This window comes from Doryrhamphus excisus, linkage group LG5, assembly GCF_037039965.1.
Source record: "Doryrhamphus excisus strain RoL-2023G ecotype Guam linkage group LG5, RoL_Dexc_Guam_v1.1, whole genome shotgun sequence".
NCBI lineage: Eukaryota > Metazoa > Chordata > Actinopteri > Syngnathiformes > Syngnathidae > Doryrhamphus > Doryrhamphus excisus.
Window position 1 is genome coordinate 1,005,717 of NC_136361.1, and position 22,453 is coordinate 1,028,169.

A 22,453-nucleotide genomic window follows, 5' to 3' on the forward strand; every position below is an offset into this window, starting at 1 on the left:
AAGGGTGTGGTATGTTTACCCCATCTCCCCGACCACAAAAGTGCAGTGGAACCAAAGTGGTCTTTTCTGCCATTTTGGGGTCCAAAAGGAGCACAAATAACGGCGTGGGACAGTGGGACCATGTCTACTGGAAAGTACCATTGTCTGTCATTTCAGGGTCCTGCCTGCCAATCACACAGGGGCTTCTTGATGCGAGTGCAGGTTACGTATGTCATATTGGGTGGGATATGCATGTCATTGTATTTCACACTGCTTGGTTTTGCCTTGTCATGTCAATAGATGGAGATATGTAGTTGTACATATACACAGTTGTGGTTTTTATATTGGTAGTCTTTTTGCATGCTTTTTATTTGATCTTATTGCTAGACTGTGTTTTATGTTGTTGCACAAATCCAATTTCTTACTGACAATGGCAATACATCTATTGTGATCGTGGTATTTGTGATGTATACGTGCTGCATTATCCAGTACATACTGTGTCCGTTAATGTAATTACAGACTGCCACCACCAGAGGGAAGTGTTTGACTGATGCACTATCTGGAGACCTGCAGCTTCAGTCAAGACTGGACTCGGACCTCAGTCATGGTGTAGGTATGGATTTCAGCTTTCAGAGATTTACTGCTTTAGAAACACACGTAGAGACACAACAATATCAAAATAAACTTGTGCTTTTTAGAAAATGAGGTTGATAAAAAGATAATAATACGGGAATAAAGTCATACTATAACAAGAAGAAAATGTACAAAGATTATTTAAAAAGAAAGTTGCAATATTTGGAAAAAAAAATCGCAAACATGGGCAAATGTGGCCCTTGCTGGAAACCGTGAGGTCTTTGCAATGGTTGTACATTGTTGTAACATGCCAGGATGGATGCATGACATCACACCCAGCATGTAACAACACCAACAGCAAAGTGTGTGCTTTACATCCTATTTCACCCTTTGCTTCCTGCACCCTGCCGGGGCAAGTCTGGAAACCTGCATAGGACAATAAGTGGATAAGCGTGGAAAATGCAAATCAATAGAAGAGTGGCTACAGTACCCACCTGAATCAGTTTCCTTTCCTGTGGGAATGTTGGCTAATCCCTGCAAGGGAGTTGGTGCTGTCAGGACACGCTGGCAGACTGAAATAGCTTTCATTGCTCTTCACTGCCAACTATGCACATTGACACACGTATACATGTATACATGTATACATGTATACATGTATACATGTATACATGTATACATGTTATTTTGGTGTCGGTTCACAGTGGGCCTGGTCCTTCGCCCTTCACTTGGTGCAAATGCCCTCATGCGGGATAAATGCATCACATGTCGCCTCTGATATTCCAAAAACCTTGCATGCATTCCTGTAAATTGGATACACTGTACAGCAAGTCTGTCAATATACTTCAATACTTGAAGGTACTGTACGCATTAATAATAGGACATTATCAGTTGAATAACAATTTCAACACTTTTGACCTTTACATTGAAGTTTGGTTCTTTCATGTTGTGACACATACTGTACCGTATTGTTTATTTATGTGTTGTTCACAAACAAATTTGTTGATAAAAACTTGTTTACCGTTTGTTGTGATCATCGTCATCAAGAAAAATCACAAAATCATTGCAAGAAGTTGAAAACATTGAAGCAAGAAGTATCGGTGTCGGCCATGCCCTTCCCAAGTATCAGACGGATACCACCATGTGCGGCACAGTATCGCCCCCAGACGGGGCCTCGCGAGGGAAAAGGTGTCATTAAAGTGAGCATGGTGCGTTTGAGTTCTTCTTCCTGCAGGTTGTTGTGCACCGGAGACATTCCTGCTGCTTGCTGCAACATGTGGACGCCCTCGCCGCGTCACGTCAGCTGGGAGCCGCTGGGAAGTTTGTCTCAAGTGAGTCAACACGGAGAGGACGACACCCACCAGGCAGTCACCGCTGGATAACACCGCCGGCTGCACGGCCACGCAGGACAAGCCGTCACGCCGAGCTTTTCCCACGGATTCCCACTCTTCGCGCAGCGCCATGTATGCCTGAGTGTCGTTTTGGAGGAATTAGGAAATGAAAGTGACCGTGTGTTTCGGGCGGACGCGGGTGGTGGTCCCTTGCGGAGACGGGGACATGAAAGTGAGCAGCCTCGTCGATCAAGCCGCCATGAGATACAAACGAGCCATCGCCAAGGTAAGAAAGCGTCTCGCTCCGGGGGAGGCCGACTCCTTGCACGCCGTAGCCGCAGCCTGGCGCCTTTTTTCAGGCAAAGCCGGTCGGCTTGGGTGCTGACTTCCCGGTCAAACAGGCAGGGGCCGCTTTGGAGTCAACCGCGTTGTTTTGTTACATCATGGTAGGATCACAAGTGGCCGGATTGTTTGTGGTGTGAGTTGACACTGGGGGAGAGTTTTTAAGACTGGTTTGTGTGCAGGTGTGCCATTGTATTAGATGTGAAGCTGGCCTGGAACTGCTCTCCTTGGAGCAGGGGAGCAGGGCATGGTTTGGGGCTCCTTTCAATGCATTTTATGGCCCAAATGCACAAGCTCTCTAAGGTTCTGCTGGGGTTGTTGTCCAGACCATGGTGCTGTCTACATCCTCCACGACTTCAGAAGAATATCAGGGCATCATCCATCAGGTTGGTGGGGGTAGGTTGGAGCTGATCCCAGCTGACTCTGGCCTGGTCCACCAGGCTCAATGCAGGACAAAAAGTACAAGATAGAGATGTAAGGTGAGCGGCTTTAAGTTATGAGGATATACTAGAGTGGTAATTAGAGGTGCACGGTACTGTATATATTTTCTCACCGATACCGATTATTTATTTGCTTCTCAAGCCCAAGAAGATGGATCTACATTTTCTTATGTAGATGTAAGTAGTTTGCACACGTGGAGGGAAGTGTACCTAATGAAATACCATGACATGACTACTACAGTGGAAGCAGAGTACAGAAGGGGAGGAGCCACCTGCTGCGGCCCAGCAAGGTGTGCTGTGTTCGGGCACACATGTTTTTTTTGTTGAGAATTTCTATGCCGTACGTTTCCTTGACGTCCTGTTTAAAGATCGTGTCGATGGATACTTCATGAACTCATTGACTGCCAGCCATCTTCAGAGTAGAGAGATCCATGCTGCCAGAGTTTGGGGCATTTTTGCTGAACTTTACAGACCCACAGAATATAAAAAATAGAATATAATAAAAGATAGAAAAAGAAGGTCGACAGACGTAGCGCGGATGGACCTTCATTGTCAGAGGGCTCTTCCTGCAGGTCACAGGTCTCTCCACCATAGTTCTCAATGGCTCAGCAGAACGGAGGCGACTGCTCCATCGATCCGTGCCTTGCTCGTGTAAATGTAGAAGCGTAGGCTCGGGACAGAATAGACATCTGCAAAGCAAGCAGCAGAGCCCTTTGGACCTTTGGGAGGCTTGATGACTTGTATGAGATGTTTGATGCTGTAGCTGACAAAGCATTCAAGCATAATTCCTTCTCTGAAGTGTTAGAAGTAGATGCGTACTAATCAGCATGTAAGAAATGCACCACCTCTGCAAAGCCAGCCTGAATCATACACACTGATGATTAGCACCGTAGCTGGACGGCCGATGTGAAGGAGGACCATGTCATGAGAAGAAGGCCTCAATGAGCCACTCAAACGTCATCAACTTCCAGAGCCGATCTTGTCTTCTTTGTGCCGTCACGAAGGGTTCAAGCTAAATTGCTTTGCTCGTCTCTCACACGTTCCGTGGCTGAAGTTGTTCTTCGCTTGGCCCACCAAGTCATCATGGAGATCCCAAGCAGGAGAAAGGATGTTATTTTGTGGGACGTGCAGCTGCCATAATAGACCACGTGGACATGCTGGGCCAGGGCGGGCCGACTGTGGTAGAAATTTGGGTCATCATCAGACCCATTTGGGGTGAAATCTATGCACGGAGACAACCATGCTGACGTAATAACGTAATAAGAATCAGCTATTGCACAGTGTCGGGACTTTATGATGAACAGAAGAGCACAAGTTCACTGAGCACGGGCTGGATGGGAAGCCTGGCCTCGCCAGCCTCTCATCATCTGCTTGTCTTGAGATTCTTTGTGTTGCAAGGCCTCTTCTATGTTTAGCCGTCTCCGGGTGTCCTCAGAGTAGCGGCATGCTAGCTTTTATCTCATGCTGCCTTCACATTTGTCGTTGGCGGCCAGTCTTGGAGTCAAACATCCCTTCTGCTTCATAAGGCGTATTATGCTGGAGAAGCGCCATCCTGCATGCCTGCTTGGACATGAAGCATACAAGAGCTTTCTCCCCTCTGGACCCGTGGTAGTCAATGCCTGCCAATCATCTCTAACAATAATCTTCTTTTTCAATGACTGTGTACCGTCTCTTACAATATGGGTTGGATTTGCATAAGATGGACTGAGAAGCAGTTCAATTCATGTCCTGAATCTCTTACGTCTCCCTTCACCGAGCGTACGTGTAACGTGTTAACGTGTTGGCAGTTTGTACTTTGTAATAATATTTACTACTGGTATACAGTAAACCCTCCCCGCTTCAACTTTCACTCTATGTCAGAAATTTAGTATAGTTATTCATAAATGATGCTTTGTGGTCGAATCGTGCATATTTAAGCAAATTGTACTTTTTTTCCCCCAAATGAAGCATTTTCAATCACAGCCATGGCTAAATGCACTCACATACAAATATATATATATATATATAGAAGTAAGGCATTGCCTCTAAAGACATGATGAGATGTAGTATGGTACTTACTGTCCTGTTGGGTGAGACACACAAGCACCAGACTTGATTGCTGGAACAACAGGCTTTTATTGCAGGTTTGAATGATCTCACAACAGACACAGTCATCACTAACACGGGCTACTGTTGTAGATACGATAAGACACCACTTCCTGTCCATCCCCGACTTAGCTAGACGCATGTGGCCTTTTTACGTCCTATACAGTATGCCTCATTTTATATCTACTATATTGGGTAATAGGAGTGTAAAGGTGACTGTAGGGCTGTTACATGAGGGCTCCAATATTGTTTTAAAGTGTATTTAGAATGTGGTAAGCAGGTTTTGTATGGAACCAGGTAACTGCAATAAACAAGAGATTACTGCAATCTATCCAAAAACACCTTGCAGTCATTTTTGATGCATGGAATGTTGAGGCAGATGATTAGCACCATGTACACATGATCAGCCGACATCCTCATGTATGCGTGTACGTGTACTACAAAGGGAAGTTATTTGGGTGGAATTGTGACACAAGGTCACATTGATGCTTTTTGGGAGTGTTTGTAGCACGGGGGGCTCATGGTTGGTGTAGACGGGATTGTTGCTTTTGTGTCGTTATGTCATGACGTGGTGTGAGCACCAAACATTGAGATCAGCCAATAGCAAAGATGAAGTCTTGTTTGGGTGAGGCAACTCCATTTTCTAGCCCAGCCTGATTTCATGATGTGTGGCGGTTTTCCCCGCTCGCCCCACTGACCCAAGAGTCAACGGCACCAGTGAGCACCTTATCTCGATCAAACAGTGCCTCTGTTCAGGGTCAAGGGAAGGTCGGGTCTAGAACGCTACTCAGGTGTACAGACAACAGTTGCACATGTGCAGCGTAGGCGGCGGGGCGAACGCGGGCATGCAGGGACGTGTACGAGTAGGGGGGTGCATCAGGGACTCGGAGCTGCGGGCCAAGCTTGAGTATTGCATGCAAAGCTGCAAGGATTTCCTGCAGTGCTTGCCAAACAGCGACAGGCAAGCCCAAGCCGCGAGTGCCGGTGCCAAAAGCCGCTGCCATGCCAAGCCGCTGCACGGCTGTTTTAAGGCTACATATGTCAGGGTATTAGCGGCTAGCTTCTTCCCTCCTTGTCATTGCCACATGACACGCATCAACTTCTGTTACTGACAAAGATTACGGTTTCACATGCAGTCTCATGCAAACCTTTGGGCACCTCGTGAATGCATGATGTTTGGATCTACATCACATAACCCACATGAGATGTATTAATAACGTAATAATGCTGGTATTTCACACGTGAAATAAGCTGAAATGTTCCTCTGTCCATCACGTATTTCATTCCATTAATGAAGTAGTACGTTTGTAAACAGCCAAGGATCTATTCATGAAAGACAGGAAGTGCCAGGGCTGCATCCGCCTAGCGTAGCAGGGTAGCTCCGAGCGGATGATGTCCTCCTTGGGCCCACAGCTCACAGGTTAAGCATCCAGTTAATGATTAGCTGGGACGGTTGGAGCGTTACGATAGACGAGACGTGCCACACCTGATGTTGCATATGTTGAATTCTTTGGGCCTCGGTATTTGGGAGCAGGCCCAGATCCCAGACCTCCCTGGCAGACCCCACCGTTGCTTTTGAGCAACGTGTGTCTTTTGTGATGTAAAGCAGGAGGAGATGAGCATTTTACTTCCCGTCAGTGTTATCATGTCCCATCACTTTATTGGATTGGATTTATTTTGCTGTTCCGTTTGTGTATAGCCGCTGTAGTCCCATGCCGTAGTACCTGTTTCCCAGTAGTACTGTAGTAGTACTATTTAGGTGAAGTTGCATTACGTAGCAAGAGCTTTATGTTTTATGTTTTATATTTTGGCAGGTCTAGTCAAGCCAGGCGCCCTCTTCGGTGCCATCCAGTGTTTGGCCAACATCTTTCATCTGTGGCTGTGATTGCAGTAGCAACAGAGGCCTCAGCCAAAGCATCAAGGACATGAGCAGCGTATCATGGTTCTGGATCAACAATATTTATACTTTTTATTTTTATTGGAGATGCACAATATCTTTTATTTTTCCAACCAATACTCAACATTACACTATATCATCATACAAGACAGACAACCCATTTGACCTCCTTTTTTATTTAGAGGGCAGTGTAGTTGGTGCACATCTGGAGGTAAGAAGGACCGGGAGAGATTAGCATGTCAGCAAGTCTACCAAATGAATGTCATGAATACCATGACGACCACTACAGGAGAATTACAGTATAGAGGGAGAGGAGCCACCTGCTGGAGCCCAGCAAGGTGCACTGTATTCAGGCACACGCTCCGAGCAGCCGGACGGAGGTCGCTGGCAAACCTTTTGCACTTTTCAAAGACCGCGGCACTGGCCAGTTGAGGTGCCCCCCCCCCCCCCCCCCCCCAAAAAAAAAAATATATTCCATAAGCAATAAAGCACCTGTGGTAGCGATCGGTGTTCTATAAGACAACTATGGCAAGGTGGGATACACCAAGATAGTCAGTACAAAGGTCTGTTTATTTGTGTATAATTGTGAGGATTAAGAAGGATTAAGGCTTACTTGGAGGTCCTGTTAATAAGCAGCGCATGAAAACAGAAATGGGGCACTAATTGGACGAAGTCATGCTGCTGGACACCTGAGACCGTCTGTCTCATACTCCCATTTGGCAGGACCTGTTTCAGCCTACCTTCTATTCTCCATGGGCTGAAAAGGAGGAGGAAGGAGCGGATGTGATTGAATCCCCGTCTGTCTGTTCACACTTCCTGATGGTTCACTGACTTCCTGTGTGGCGTTTCTCCTGACGTTACCTCTTTGGGGGTGGCGGGTGGTGGGACGGCATCGACACAATCGCTCCTAGCAACCAGTGATACATTGGGGACCGCACATGTAAATGGAGGATTTGCAGCAGACATTCAGGCTTCCTGCTTGTAAGCGTTTTGTACTCATTTGGTGCGGTCCAACATGCCAGGAAGGGGGGGTGGATGTAAGTTGACTCTGGTTGTTGAGCAAACAAGCTCCTTTCCTTTCTTCTGTGCTCAGATGACTGATTTCTGTGCTTTTGGCTCACCGACATACACCACACTAACTGAGCTTAGCTAACACCTCCCAGTCCCTGGGGGGGGGGGTACTGATTCAGAATGTTGCCACACTGCAGGGATCCTACTGGTGTTCTAGGCACATATCATTTTAGTCATACGTACGTATCTGCAATGACAGTTGCTCATGAAAACAAATGCCAGATGTGTCCCACGGTTCCCACGCCTGCCTCTCAGGAGGGGGCAGGGGGTTTTGGGGGCCCAGCTTTAGTTCACCTGGATGGAGCCTCTGGTCAACCTCATCAGGTGGAAGCAGGGTAGCTTATACGTTCTTCATTAGTTGGTGTCAGGAATGATCACACGGGTGATCACCTTGCTGGGCCACAGCAGGTGCCCCCCCCCACCCTGTATATCCTGCTTCTCCTGATCGTAGTCGTATGCTCGTAGTCATGTCATGATGTTTCATCAGGTACTCTTCCTCATTTCTTCCAGTCCTCCTTCCCTCCACGTGTGAACCAACCACAGTCAACTCAAAATGAAAAAAGTTATTTGTACTGTAAAAAGTTATCAGTATGGGGTTGAAACCAATGTATTGCATGTCTAGCTACATTATGATATGATAGAGGTTGATTCTCTATTGAAATGGACTGCCTTTTTAGAAACGGTGTTTGTTCATTATTCATTGAGTATTCAGTGTTCATGATCATACTTGGGAAGTAGTAGAGAGACTCAGGAGGCATTTTTCAGGTTGTTGATAAAGTCCTCTGCTTGTAGTTGCATTATTATCTCCAATTAGCTTTTCTCTGCAAGCCATGTATTCATCTAATGAAATGGTGTGGGATGACACATGCACGCTACAAGTGTTACTCCTTGATGGCGCTGCCTTGCTTGTTTACACAGAACCATGGCAAAATGCCACGCAGCATTCCAGCGTTGCGTAACTCATGTTGATGCTTTACATTCATCCCTACCACCTGCACCGTCGACAACCTCCGAACCCTTCAGCCATCTTTGCAGGGTCCCCGCATGCCTAAATGTGTTATACAGTAACTTTACAACGGTAAAGTTGCAAAAATGACATTAGCCTCATTTACAGATGTGACGTCATGGGGGTGACACCACTCAGCTAAAGCAGAGGAAACAAACCCTTGTCCAGGTACATAGATGGTGGACTTGGTTCAGTATGTTTTTCATCCAAATAGTTGTCATGGCAAAATGTTGTGTTGCTGCTGGATGTTCAGAGAAGTCATACTGTAAGGTTTTTTCTTTGGATGAAGCAAAAGGACTCTGGTTCTGTCTACACAGAGTTAATACGTGTGGGGGAAGATTGTGGTAGGTTCAAGCCTGTTGGAGGAAAATGACATACTATATGTAATCTGGATGATATTCCGTGAGTGCGCTTGTGCGCTTGTGGGCGTGTGTGATTGACCCGGACGAGCCGGTTCCTCCTTCACTGTCAGCCGCCACTATGTCTTTCTACCAAACACGTTTGCAGGCAGCCCGCCACTTTGCAAAAGACTGCAGCGCCCTGCGGCACTTCCAGCTTCCATTGCCTCGTTGGCCTCCAACCTGCCGGCTCAGTTTTTATCTTACGCTGGAATCTAGGTTTCTCTTTCTAGTTGCAACGCTCAAAACCACGACTCCTGAGTGTACGCATCTGTGAACTTACTCCACCGCTCGTCACACGTACCTTTCATTCGTTGACTCCTTTCCATTTCTAAACAGCTTTTCATGATGAAATGAAATGAAAATGAAAGCTAATAGCAAGGCTTGGGGGGCACGCACTCCACTGGTAGCACACATGGAATCCTCCTTGGACTCCTTGGCCGCTTGCTTTGTTAGCAGCAAGCCACATGATGTAACATCTCTTCTGAACTACAGAGCGTTCTGACCAATGTCTCAAGAATATCAGCCAGATAACAAGCTGCTTGTTTAGAAGCCACGTCCAGGCCCGGAGCCGTCACAACGTATTGCAAAGTGAGATATATTCTTTATGTGTGCATATCAGGATGTCAGCACATGAATCCAGCATGGACGCAGACCAGCGGAACCGTCTTGGCTGTCTTGTGATCTCATGCTGCCCCTCTCACAGCTGCTGCACATCCGGCCCGGCAGGCCCGGCAGGCCCGCATCCTCGCTTTGATCGCTCCACACTTTCATCCCGTGTGTCGCAGCATGTCATTATGCCCCATTATTGGCCGATATTGGCATCAAAATCAGACTTGGCTTCATTTTGCTATTTGTATTTTTCGCCTGTAATATTGCCGTGCGGGCGAGGACATAGGCCACACGCCGTACTCTGGCCGGGTGTTGTGGACGACAGCTGACCGCCGCGTCATGGTGATGTGGTGCTGTTCACCGTGTGGAGGGGTTCTGGTGCTTGGTGAATGAGCGGCCCACACGTCATTGGACGCAGGCTGGCCGGGACGCTCACTCCTCAATGAATGCTCAGCTTGCAGGAATGAGTGGCCTACAGCATCTTCTGCCATCTTTGTTTTCTCTCCATATGTCCCTCTTACCATTCCTTGTACTTTCCCAGCCCGCCTATTTCTTTCCTTTTTACTATCTGGTCCCTCCATTGCATGTACGTTCCCCCTCACAGGAAAATATGATGGGAGTGATTAGACGGACACTTTGTGATCATCTGAGCTTGTGGATTGCTTGGTGACTGAAAGAGGCATTTAGGACGCTGTGATGAATGAAAGAGGAGCCCAGGGCGAGGTGCTTATGTTGGTGCATGAACTAAAGTGGGACAACGAATGCCGGGTGCACTCAAAGGTGGAGAACAAGTAAGATGCTTGGATTAGCGTGATGCTGTGTTTAATGTAAGCCATTTGCAGAGTGATGTCAGGACCTTTCTCTTGTTGTTTTTCTAACGTGCCCAATGATCACCACCCCCACACAGGAATCTCTTTCCTTGGATGTATTTTTACCTTTGATCAACTCCTGCTCTGGGTCCAACCAGGAAAGCCATACTGAAAGATTGTAGAACCAGGGGGCGTCCGTTGCTGTCAAGATCCAACATGTCACCCTCCAGAGTCTAATCTCAGGAATTATGGACGGGATGACACGGACTAGGACATTTTCCTTTGGATTCATGGAATGTACTTTCATTGGCAGGCTGTGCCCCCATTTAGTTGCCAAATGTTTTTGATTGAAATGTGTATTGACTTGGCCCAAACCCGAGGGAACTGTCCTTCATGTACTGAACAGGAACACAGGAACACCAGCCAAGGACCACATGGAGGGGCCCTCCGTACCCCCCAAACGGTGTCAGCCTTTCATCCACACCAAACGGCGGTCCGGGTGACCTGGAAGTACCACCCGCCCTTGGCTGTCACGTGACCAGAAGTGAACTTGGGGGACAAGCCAACCTGATTTGGAATGTTTCCACTGGTATGACCCCAGTCACCCCAGTTCATGTTCTCCTCATATTTTATTGCCTTATTATTATTATTATTATTATTATTATTATTATTATTATTCCCCAGAATGCCCAGTAGACGGAAGTCTAGATGATCCTGAGGCAGTGGAAGATGATAGACTACTGCCTTCCTTCTTCTTCTATGGTTTTGTCTTTATGTGGGTCCGCCTCTATTGTTTATGGCGCCACACGTAGGTGTGTCTTGTGTATTACATCCTTTTCCCCAAGTCCTGCCATGTTTGCATGTGCCACAGTTGCTCTGCTGGTCTGCGGCGTTGGCATCAACCGGTTTCCCTCTTGGCCGCAAACGCCATCCCTGCGTGACGGCGGCAACACTCCTTCGTGGTACTCGGCTTTGTGAAGACAATAGCTGGCCTAAAAGGCTGCCGCTTCCTGCGGCTTTTCCCTGCTGCTGGCGGCTCTTCATACTTCAGGCGAGATGCAGGATGGTGGCTGCGTGTGGTTTCTTTGATATCTTTGAACGTGAGCTAATATTGGATGCTAGCTGGGGTGCAGATGTGGCTGCGGCCGTGCGCTGCCTGAACACGCTCGACCAACGCGCTGCCACGCCCTCCTCCCGGGATCCCACGTCTGCTGCACACATGTTCTTCTTCAGCCTAATTTGCACTTTGTACATCACGCACGCCGTGTCGTGTCCCTATTGGACGTGTTCTTTTATTAGTCTTTCTCTGGGGGGGCATGTCACTACGTTACTTTGACTATATTTAGTAGTAAGTAAAGCTGCAGCAAATATTCATTCATTCATTTTCTACCGCTTTTTCCTCACGAGGGTCGCGGGGGGTGCTGGAGCTTATCCCAGGCTGCAGCAATCAATGATTAATTGCTTATGCACTTAATCTGCAACATTAGTCATCTTTGAAAGCAGAGCTATTTTATGTTAGGTCAAATATACTTGGGGGAGGGGGGGCGATGCTCAGCCGTTTGGACGACATGAGAAAAAAGCCAAATATTTGTTGTCAATTGTGTTTTTCTTCTTTTCAAGTTCTTGACCCCCCCCCCCCAGTATTTGAGCGGTCCTGTTGCGGCTGTGAGGATGGACAGATGGCTTGAATGTGGTGTTTCCCTCAGGGATCTGACGCTGAAACATCTCTTTGTAACATGACACCCTCCTTCGGCCTCGATTCTCTCCAGCAGCCACTTAGTCAACGTATTGTTCTCATGTGAGGACGTTTCCACCTGCCGCCTCCCAGGGAAGCGTGCTGCCAGGAGATCATGGAAGAAGGGCCTGCTGGAAGCTCTCCTGCAAGGTGCTCACGGCGGCTTGAAGGTGTCCGGCTTGTGTGGAAGCAAATGAAAAGAAAGAAGTAACGGTCCCTGACACGATGGGGACAGGAAGCCTTGTGACCTGGAAGGCGTGGCGGCACGCGTGTCTTGTGGTGTGAACACTACAGCATGTCGTGTTCCTGAAACTGCTGCCCACAAGGAAGCAACGTGACGCCAGGCCCCAGATGATTTTACCAAGAGATGAACCTGAAATGAAAAGCACGGCCCTGACAAGGTCTAATTGCTTTATGATGCATCATCAGCAACCACCAAATGGTCCTCACGTCATCATCTCCGTTGGATGGCAGACGCTTCTTGCAGCAGCACTTCTGTGGATCAGGACCAGATGCTGAGCTCTGATAGTACTGCTGTACTACTGTAGTACTGTTGTACTGTATATATGGATGTGACGTGCCCTGTGATTGGCTGGCACCCAGCCCCGCCGATGAGGACCGTAATGACCCTAGGACTGTGATGGTGAAATAAACACTAAGCTGTAGCGTTGCTGTCACGCACACGTGTACAAGGACACGTCCATCTTGTTGTTTAGGTCTCTGTGGGCACATGCTCTATTTTTACCAGGCTGAGGTGGAATAGTCTTTATTTCTGTTCCCTTCAGCACTGTGCGCCCCCCCCCCCCCTTAGGGCAGAGTCTTTTTAAACAACTTATGCAGTCCTGTTTGTTACTGTTGGCGTCATGGGACTTGTTGTTGCTGCTATTTTTGTCTCTCTCTCTCTACAGTCTCACCCCCCCACCCCCCAGTTTTTCTTTTTATTTTCTGTGTCCCTTCTTGCTCCGGTCCGGCCACTCCAAATTGGCTTAACAGAAACATCAAATAAAGCCAAATAAAATTTCTTAGAACAGGGAAGGACCTTTCCTGGCAGAGCAGCTGTTTAGCATGAAGGGCATTTACATCGACAATACTATCTGGCCAATGGCTGGACGGGACTCCAAAAAAAAAAAGCATATCAATGGTGAGTTTAGGCCTCCGTCCTAGCTCCTCCGTCCTAGCTCCTCCGTCCTAGCTCCTCCGTCCTAGCTCCTCCGTCCTAGCTCTGGTTTTTAGATTGGATTGTGTTAGCATCCCCACAGCAGCCATTGCCGCCCTGGAGCCTGAAGACATGAGGTTTTCCCATTGGCTGTTTGCTGGACTCAGGATCATTAGAACTGGTGTCATGTTGTTACAAGGCTAAGGCAAGTAGATGGTACTCTTATGGTTACAGTAGAACCTTGGTTAACACCATTAGGGGGTCCCATCCCGGTAGAACCTCGGTTAACACCGTTAGGGGTCTCAATCACGTTAGAACCTCAGTTAACACCATTAGGGGTCTCATTAATCACGGTAGAACCTCGGTTAACACCATTAGGGGTCTCATTAATCACGATAGAACCTCGGTTAACACCATTAGGGGTCTCATTAATCACGGTAGAACCTCGGTTAACACCATTAGGGGTCTCATTAATCACGGTAGAACCTCGGTTAACACCATTAGGGGTCTCATTAATCACGTTAGAACCTCGGTTAACACCATTGGGGGTCTCATTAATCACGGTAGAACCTCGGTTAACACCATTGGGGGTCTCATTAATCACGGTAGAACCTCGGTTAACACCATTAGGGGTCTCATTAATCACGGTAGAACCTCGGTTAACACCATTAGGGGTCTCATTAATCACGGTAGAACCTCGGTTAACACCATTAGGGGTCTCATTAATCACCGTAGAACCTCGGTTAACACCATTAGGGGTCTCATTAATCACGGTAGAACCTCGGTTAACACCATTAGGGGTCTCATTAATCACGATAGAACCTCGGTTAACACCAGTAGGGGTCCCATCACGGTAGAAATGAAAATGTTTTTGAGTTATTTGCTTGCCATTGTCTTGTGTACAGTAGAGATTCCCGACGTTGGCAGGGATGAAGTGAATATTCCCCTTCCAGCCGATGTCCATAGGATGTAACGATGCAGTAAAGGGCCACCAAGACTTTTGGCTGCTGTTGCCGAGCGGTGAAGTCTGCTAATGCCGTACTTGTGCTGTCATGTTTCCCATGGCTTGTAAGTAAAGCTCCTACATCCCTCCAAGCAGCGTCTGCTAATGTTCTTGTAGCTTCACCAGTGTGTCTTCGGGATTATGTTTTTGTGGCTGAGCTGCTCTCAGAAGTAATCCATCTGAAGAACAGGCTGGGATGATGTGGTTGCCAAAGCGACATGTGGCGGTTGAATATTTCCATTTCTTCCCTCAGCCTTTCACGTTTGGGGCACCTGGATGTCACACCCCCACGATGCCGCTTTCAGGGCTTTGTGGAAGATGTTGGCTCTGGGAATCCAGAACGTCAGAGGTCATTGACGTTGGATCCTCAGTCCTCCCTTCACCGACAGGCGAATGGCCTGCAAAGTTAATCCTTGGAATGTCATTTGATGACATTCCCATAATGGCCTTCATTTTCCTTCATGTTTTCAGAGGATTGAAAGTGTTGGCAACTTTTTTTGTGTGGACATGACTTTCCCCCTCCAGCTGTTTTTCCATTTCTCATGTCTCCATGCAACCGTATCCACAATAGTTTATTCTTTTAACATACGTTTTACACAACGTTTTCTCATATTCTGACTTTTAAAAATGACATCTTTTCTCTCTGTCATTGCTACAAAAATCACATTTTTGGTTACGTTTCGACTTAATATTTTAATTTTATTCTAGTAAAATACTGCTAATATTGCCAAGTTTGTGGTTAAATGACATTGTTAGAATGTGCTGCAGCAACTAAAGAGGCGCCAGCAGCCCCCGGGCCGCGCCTTGGACACCCTGCTATAAAGTCAGAGCCTGTTTACCAAGCGGGCGAGTGCATGGTTGAATATGAGGAACACCCTCCCACCGTGCTGGTCTATATTCAAGGTGACGTGGAGCCGCCTCCTCTCCCTGCTCACGTTCTTCTGGTCCTTTTCTTCCCTAATAACGTCCAAAGGGGAATACTGGCTCGCACCAACATTCCCTTTGTTAGTTGGAGCATTTTTCCTGGTAAGCCACAGTGGAGTTAAGTAAAATGGAGCCTGAAGGCATCTGACCACAGACCCAAAGATAGCTCCTTTTTGGGAGAGGGAGAGAGAGAGCTGAGGAAAACAGAGGGAGAGAGGGAGGACACAACATAGAGGAGGAGCCAGGAGGATCTTTCCTCACATGATGGAGGGAATGCTCTTCTAGCTCCGTGCTTTCTTTCCTCTTCTTTACGCTTTCTTTTAGGAACTGCTTTTTAAATAAAAACACTTTTTAAAAGATTTTTAGAAAAGTAGGCACTGTAAACCAGGCATTTAAGGTGGAAGTATTTGTGAAATAAGGGGGGGGCATAGACCACAGGTGATGGTAATTATCTTTTTCACCTGCTGTGTATGACAAAGCCGGGATGAGGGTTTTCTTTGCAGCATCAGCCAAAGATGGCTTCCATGGACATCCATGCTTTAGCGCATCTGCAGCTGATGCTTAGCAGTCAATCGATGAGCCCCCCCCCTTCCTGAGAAAGGCATCGTGCCATACTTGCGTTCTATCCCAGGCTTAAATATGACAAATCGTGTTTCATAACAAGTGCTATGAAGCCAGGTCGCTCTACCAACCAGGTGATCAGATCAGCTGATTCAATATCTCGTGGCCTGGCATCCATCCATCTCTATAGCGCTTATCCCCTGTATAGCGGGTGTGCTGGAGCCTATCCCAGCTGGTACACCCTGGGCTGGTGGTCCTAGCCTGGCAGTGATGATGTCTCTGCTAAACTCATCATCTATCGTCGTCGTATCTGATCAAATAAAACCTTATGTTTCAGGAGCCCAGCTACTGGGTCCAGGTCCACCGCTTGGAGCACCGTGATGGGGGAATCCTGGACTCGGATGATGTGCTATGTGACGTCGCAGACGACAAAGACAGGGTGAGTTTCTAATTTCTTCCTTTTGCTGCCTGGGTGGTCTTATATTGACATCATTCTATAGTAGATGACATGTACCTGAAGGGGAGGGGCGTGGGGGGATGCCGTCTGCAATGCTTTCCTGTTTGCTGTCATATGACCTACCGTACCATAACATGCAGTATGTCGTACCATAACATGCAGTATGTCGTACCATAACATGCAGTATGTCGTACCATAACACGCAGTATGTCGTACCAAACATTGAAGCCCATGCTCACGCAGCCAGCCAAGCTTGACCTGCTGTCTTGACGTAGCGTTGCCATATTTGGTAGATCTTCTTGGGGAAATCAAATGTTGGATCGATGTTGTCCACCGTAACATCAATCAATCAATCAATCAATCAACTGCAGCTATGTATTGGCTGCCATGGTTCCACACCAGTCGAGATGACGTGTCAGTACCAGCTTCATCCACCAGAGGCCGCTGTTCCCCCGTCCGTGCAGCCAAGGACCAACGGAGCCTGGCAGCTAATGAGAACCAAACGACATGCAAGATGCTTGGAAGAGTTGTCCCACGCCAATATTTATCCTCAACAGCGGCTCATTGCGTAAAGGTCAAGGGGAACTACTGTTTTCTCTATGGCTTGTTTGACTCTATGTTGATGCCTTGTTGAAATGTGTGCACAACAGTAGAAGTTTGTGTGTACACTGTGTGGGTGTTGACTTCCTCCTGTGTCTAGTTGCAGTAAATCCAGTCTGTCCAGTTCTTTGTAGCAGCCCTTGTCCTCGTTTCTCTGTATCTTACAAACTGTTCATCCTTTGCGACTGATGCCGATGCTAAGCTAGCCGTGGTGGTCTGGTTTTGATTGTCCATCCATCCGTTTTCTATACCGCTTACCCTCATTAGGGTGAAAAGGTGTTGTTTAATTTACGTACTAGTCGAGTTTTTCCGCAAACTCCCTTATTGAAGCGGTTATGTAATGTATTTGTGTACAATGTGGTCGTATAATATCAGTTAAATTATACGTTTCAGCGTAGACTTGATACATTTCTTCCTGGTCCTTTGGTTTTAATATCCGGTATGTGGAACATTGCTTCCATCTGCTGGACAACCTTTAGAACTGCAGGATGACTGCTCCCTACCTCCAAAACGTTTGTGGAACACAGTGGCTTCATTAGGTCTATTTTAGGGGTCTTGATATTTTTTACTTTTTTTTTTTTTTTTTTTACAACTCATATCACATTTCATATAATAGGGCAAAAGCAGGTTTATACTAGCCTAGTAGTGGTAGTAGTAATCAGAATGATGATGGTAATTAATAACATAATGATTATATCATTTATCCCTGTCCACTGGGAAGAATGGTTGCAGAGCTTGAGCAGCAGTTTTGCAGTGTAGATTGTGTGTACTTGTGTACATTTAATGGTGGCCTAAAACAATTTCTGTCTACTAAATCTGTCCAAAAGTGGGAAAGTTATATCCTGGTTCTTGTTCCTTATTTGTTTTTTGGATTTTTTTTGAACGTCTACTACATTCATATCCTGTGCATCTCCATCTCTGAACATAAGACGGTACAACCCAGTGATTTTTCTCCCGCTAAGCATACTACAAATGTAGCATAGTCCTATGATTGTCAATAACCTTCTTTGGTCATGCAGGTGAATATTTCAATGAGGGGTCTAACACTTGATTGACAAGGGGGCGGTGGAAGGAGATGCCGAGTGGGGTGCCACCCAGAAAGGAAAGCAAACACCTTCCAGTGCTGTGGGAAGGCTGCAGGTTGCGTTTATGTGCTTAATCCTGACGGCAGGTGGCAAAGTGACAAGCGAATGGGCCGCTGCTTTGAAAGCAGCCTGGGGCGCCACATGATTGCATCATAACAGGACTTCATAAATCAGGTAAATTGGAGCGAGATGCGGAATGACATCATTTGGGAAAGCTGTTATTGTTGTAACACTGACTTATAGCAGCGCTGATTACCAAGCATGCACACGTAGGATTTAGTATTCATAAATGGAGTTATGGTATAGAGGGCCTGTTTCACAATCTTCTAAATATTAACATTCTTAGAGCCCTCAAAACATGAAATAGCACCCCTATAGTCACCTTTACATTCCTCACATGTTGACAGTTTTTTTTTCCAGCAGTGTACTTTCTGGCGGCTTCAAACGTCGTGACTCCGGTGATTAGCCAATAGGGTAGACGGGTTCAGTACGCCATCTAAGATGCTGCTGGAGCAGTGTCACGGTACATGTGTTCCCTCGGGAACCTACGGCCTGTTTCTCCAAACAGCAACACCTAGTGGCCAGTATAGAATACTACATTCACCATTAGGATGCTTCTGCCCTGTATTTGTACTGTACTTCATTTAGTTTGATCACGCGGCATGGTGGATGAGTGGTTAGGATGTCGGCCACGCAGTCAGGAGATGGGAAGACCTGGGTCGGAATCTCGGTTTGGGCATCTCTGGTGTTTGCATGTTCTCCCTGTGGATGGGTAAGTCATGTAGCCATTTCTATGCCTGGTGATGCTTGACTTAAATATGTGTGTGTATATAAGACATAGTATGTCTTATATACATGTCTTACTATATATATTTATGTGCAAATGCGGCTTCATGGGAGTACGCTGGGCCTTGCAGTGACATTGGCATCATTGGTGTAGCCTTAATTGGTGTTTATGTCTGCCTGATTACGACTCCCCGCGGTGTGATGGGATGCACGGTGCAATCCTCGGTGGAGATAAGGAGGACATGTTCAGTATTGCACAAGCTAACGATGACTCAGCGGTTCAGTGTGGCTCGGTTTGCCAGGCTCCCTTGCCTGGCGTGCAATTGCGCTTTTAGACCACAGGAGGGCGCTCAAGTCCTTCATGTTTACCCCAAGCAGCCAACACTTGTTTGGTTGGGAAGTGTTTTTATTTGCAGACGTTAGTCTTTTCTGGTTTGTTCAGGTTTACTTGTGTAGTGAAATACCAAATGAATTTCAACATATCCATAAACTCAATAATACATCAACATAATCAGCGTTTCCTTTTTGGTCCTGACGTGACCTGTTGGGTACCGGAACCGCATGCTGAGCTCCTGTTCTCCCGCCGTGGTCAATTTGCAATTTCTTGAGGCCTGAAGTTGGTATTGCCATGGCAACGGCTGACGGGTGCCAAGTGGGCACCTGTGCCGTGTGGAGATCAAGCCGCGAGTGAAATTGGCCGAGGCTAAAGCAGGGTCCCATCAGCTGCCCCCCAGGTATGAGAACTAATCACCACGCATGTCGTGGTGATTAGTGTGAATCTATGTACACTATTTCTATAATTGGTGCAGTAGTGATCAAACATGTTTATTGTGGTACAGTACATGGATACACGGGTAAGGACAATAATTGCAATGCTCAAACAATCCAAGTATTTAACGCTCAAACATGGCGGCATGTTGCTAAATGAAGTAAAATACGGCGGTGAAAAGACGCACCCAAAGCAATGCAGTATTCTACGCTGGTCACTAGGTGTCAGTAATGTTACATTGATGAGAGGATGTAGCTGGTAGTTGGTAGCGTTGGTGTCTTTGATTTCCCCTCCATGACAGCTCCACCCCCACAGGAAGTGTCTGCCAAATCCCTCCTGATGATTTGAAGTGGCTGGCAGCGATGGCAGCGATGGGCGTGGCTCGCCACAGACTCATATTGGCAATGCCAACATAAAGCAAAGAAATGCTTTTTCAACACGGTGAGCATCATGGGCGTCCCGCAGCGGGGTTGTCCTATTGGACAGCTGTCGGGGCTGCTCGGGTCTGGTATGGCCTTGGGGGGGGTGAAGATGTGGGTCAGAGACGACACATAAGCTGAGGTGACAGATGCAGACCCTTAGTGGACTCTGGGCACCTTAGTGGACTCTGGGCACCAAGACAGACCAAGGCGAAGGACGTAAGCCGAGTCTGGCATCGGCAGCACCGTTCACAGAGTTGTCGACACTGGCGCCTGGCGAGAGAGGCGGTGCCAAGGCGGAGACGCTGAGCTCGGTTTTGAGCACTCCAGGCTGGCATATCACGGAGGATGCTGAATCCCCTCCAACTGCGGCGTGGTTGGCGCTCACGGCGCCCCCCTGTTCTCCTCTGAAAAGCCTCTTCGGATGAGCTTCTCGACTTTAATGCTGCTCTTACACGCGTACTCACGCTAGCGCCACCAGCATGGCGTGGTGAAACGTCATCCTTCATTTGTCCTCAGCTACACATCTTCCATTGAAGGGCATCTGAAGGTCAGTTTAGACATGGGTTCATCCTTATTACCATACGGTACCCCAAACGGCTCCTAGGTGAGGGACTGGACTAAGGGCACCTCAAATGATGAGCATATCAGGACCAAGGATGGGGGTCACTGGGCCTAATGGAGACTATGCTTGGGAGGACCAAGTCCTGGTTGGTTAGGGTCGGTAGGTGGATCCTAAGACGGCGTAGGCCCATCCTCCATGTGATGGCGGCCATGGTTGCCCTGAGATGCAGGAGAACACTGAGAGCCCCCTCACTTCTCCGGCATGGATGATGTGTTCCTACCTCTTCTACTTTTGGGAAAAACTTTCAATGCCTTCTCAGCGATTTGACGTGCGCTCGGTTGTCTTTTCACCCTCCGCCACGGTTTCAGTTTGTTCCGCTGCCGACACGACGGCGTGTTTTCTTGAGATCAAACCTGCTGCTAGATTTCTACGCTTGGCTTTTATGTGGCGTGGTTATTATGTCTGGGAGGGGGGGGGGGGTGGGAAAGGGAACCAGAGCTATTTGATTGGAGTGTGGAGCTGCAGGTTGATATGAATATCAAAGACTTATTTTCCTGCAAGCAGCCGATGGAGCCTGTGGCGCTCCTGCACGCCGACAGGTGGGCTCATCCGCTGCGCGTCTTCACGTTCCCCTCTCCTTTCCCAAACTACACACACACACACACATATACTGTGTGTGTGTGTGTGCGTGCAGGTTAACACGCCACATCAGATTGTGGCCTGTTTTTTTTTTTTTTTTTTTTTTAAGTGTGGCATCTCATCCATTTTAAGCAGCCAGGTTTTTTTTTTGGGGGGGTGTGTATACCAGGTGGAACGAAATGTTCACTCTGTGCATTTCACAGTTGCTTTGGTGGAGATGACATTTTTATTCAATTGTCTCTGACTTTCTGGATCAGGTTTGTGTTGAATTATGAAGAATAAAGACTGAAATATTACCCAAAATTTGGCACTTGTTAAAACCATATTGGCAGCGTGACCCCCCCACCCCTCTTTCCACCAACCCCGACTTTGCAACACATTTACACAAAACATACAATGCACTTAGTTCAAGTATATGCTACATTTAGCAGAATATAAAGAAGCTACGTAAGTAATCCCTCGCCACTTTGTCGCTTCACTCATGTTTTTACCAAATTGTTCATGAATAAATCATTGCTATAATTCCTATTAGTCTAATATATATATATATATATATATATATGTAAGCACATTAAAAAGTAAAAATGGCTAAATGGAATCAAATAACCAGATATCCAAAGATGCTGTAATGTGTAGTATTCCACGCTGACCACTAGGTGTCAGTATGGAGACGTTGGAGATGAGATATAAAAAAGAGGTGTTCAATATTGTAACTACCAAAATATTGCAAGTATAAAGGAGCAGTATTCCTGCTTGGGAATGGTCGGGTGATGTTCCCATTGAACCCAAACGACGCTTCCGTATTTCCATATTTCTCAGGTGAGAGTGGAGATGTTTTGGGGAAGTGTTTTTGTATACCAACCACCCCCTCAGGTGACGCTACTCATCAGAAGAATGAGCATCTCACCAGGGTGTCCCAAAGTGGCTGTGCATTGATGATCTTGAGCTCTCCTGGCCTGTCATGCCCCTAAAGCCCAGCAGGGGGCACTGTGGCGACACCGCAGGCCAGAAGTGCGGCCAGGTCAGCCGAGTCACTAAAGTAGTTTCGCTTGGAGTCGACTCTTTTTGGTGATCATCCTGATGAAGGGTTCCATCCAGGGCGGGGCTACTTTGGATATTCCCTCAGCCCCCCCAAGCCGAAGCCGGGTAGTGGTGCTGGGTAGTAGTCTGAGATGTGCTGGAGGTGAGAACCTGCTGCTGTTATGAACTTGATG

General features: G+C 47.2%; 1 protein-coding gene across 5 annotated transcripts in view; it reads left to right on the top strand.

The window, feature by feature from the left end:
• Positions 1 to 22,453, top strand: part of LOC131108418 (partitioning defective 3 homolog) — a 183,159-nt gene that overhangs the window by 1,395 nt on the left and 159,311 nt on the right. The window contains exons 2-4 of one of the 5 annotated variants that reach the window (XM_058059327.2): positions 499 to 592; positions 1,784 to 2,166; positions 16,257 to 16,358. In XM_058059327.2, the coding sequence (XP_057915310.2) occupies positions 2,047 to 2,166; positions 16,257 to 16,358 (222 nt within the window). In that variant the 5' untranslated portion in view covers positions 499 to 592; positions 1,784 to 2,046. Of the gene's footprint in view, positions 1 to 498; positions 593 to 1,216; positions 2,167 to 10,740; positions 11,130 to 16,256; positions 16,359 to 22,453 lie in introns of those variants that run through there. The other 4 variants (XM_058059332.2, XM_058059333.2, XM_058059330.2 and 1 more) reach the window with 4 other exon arrangements.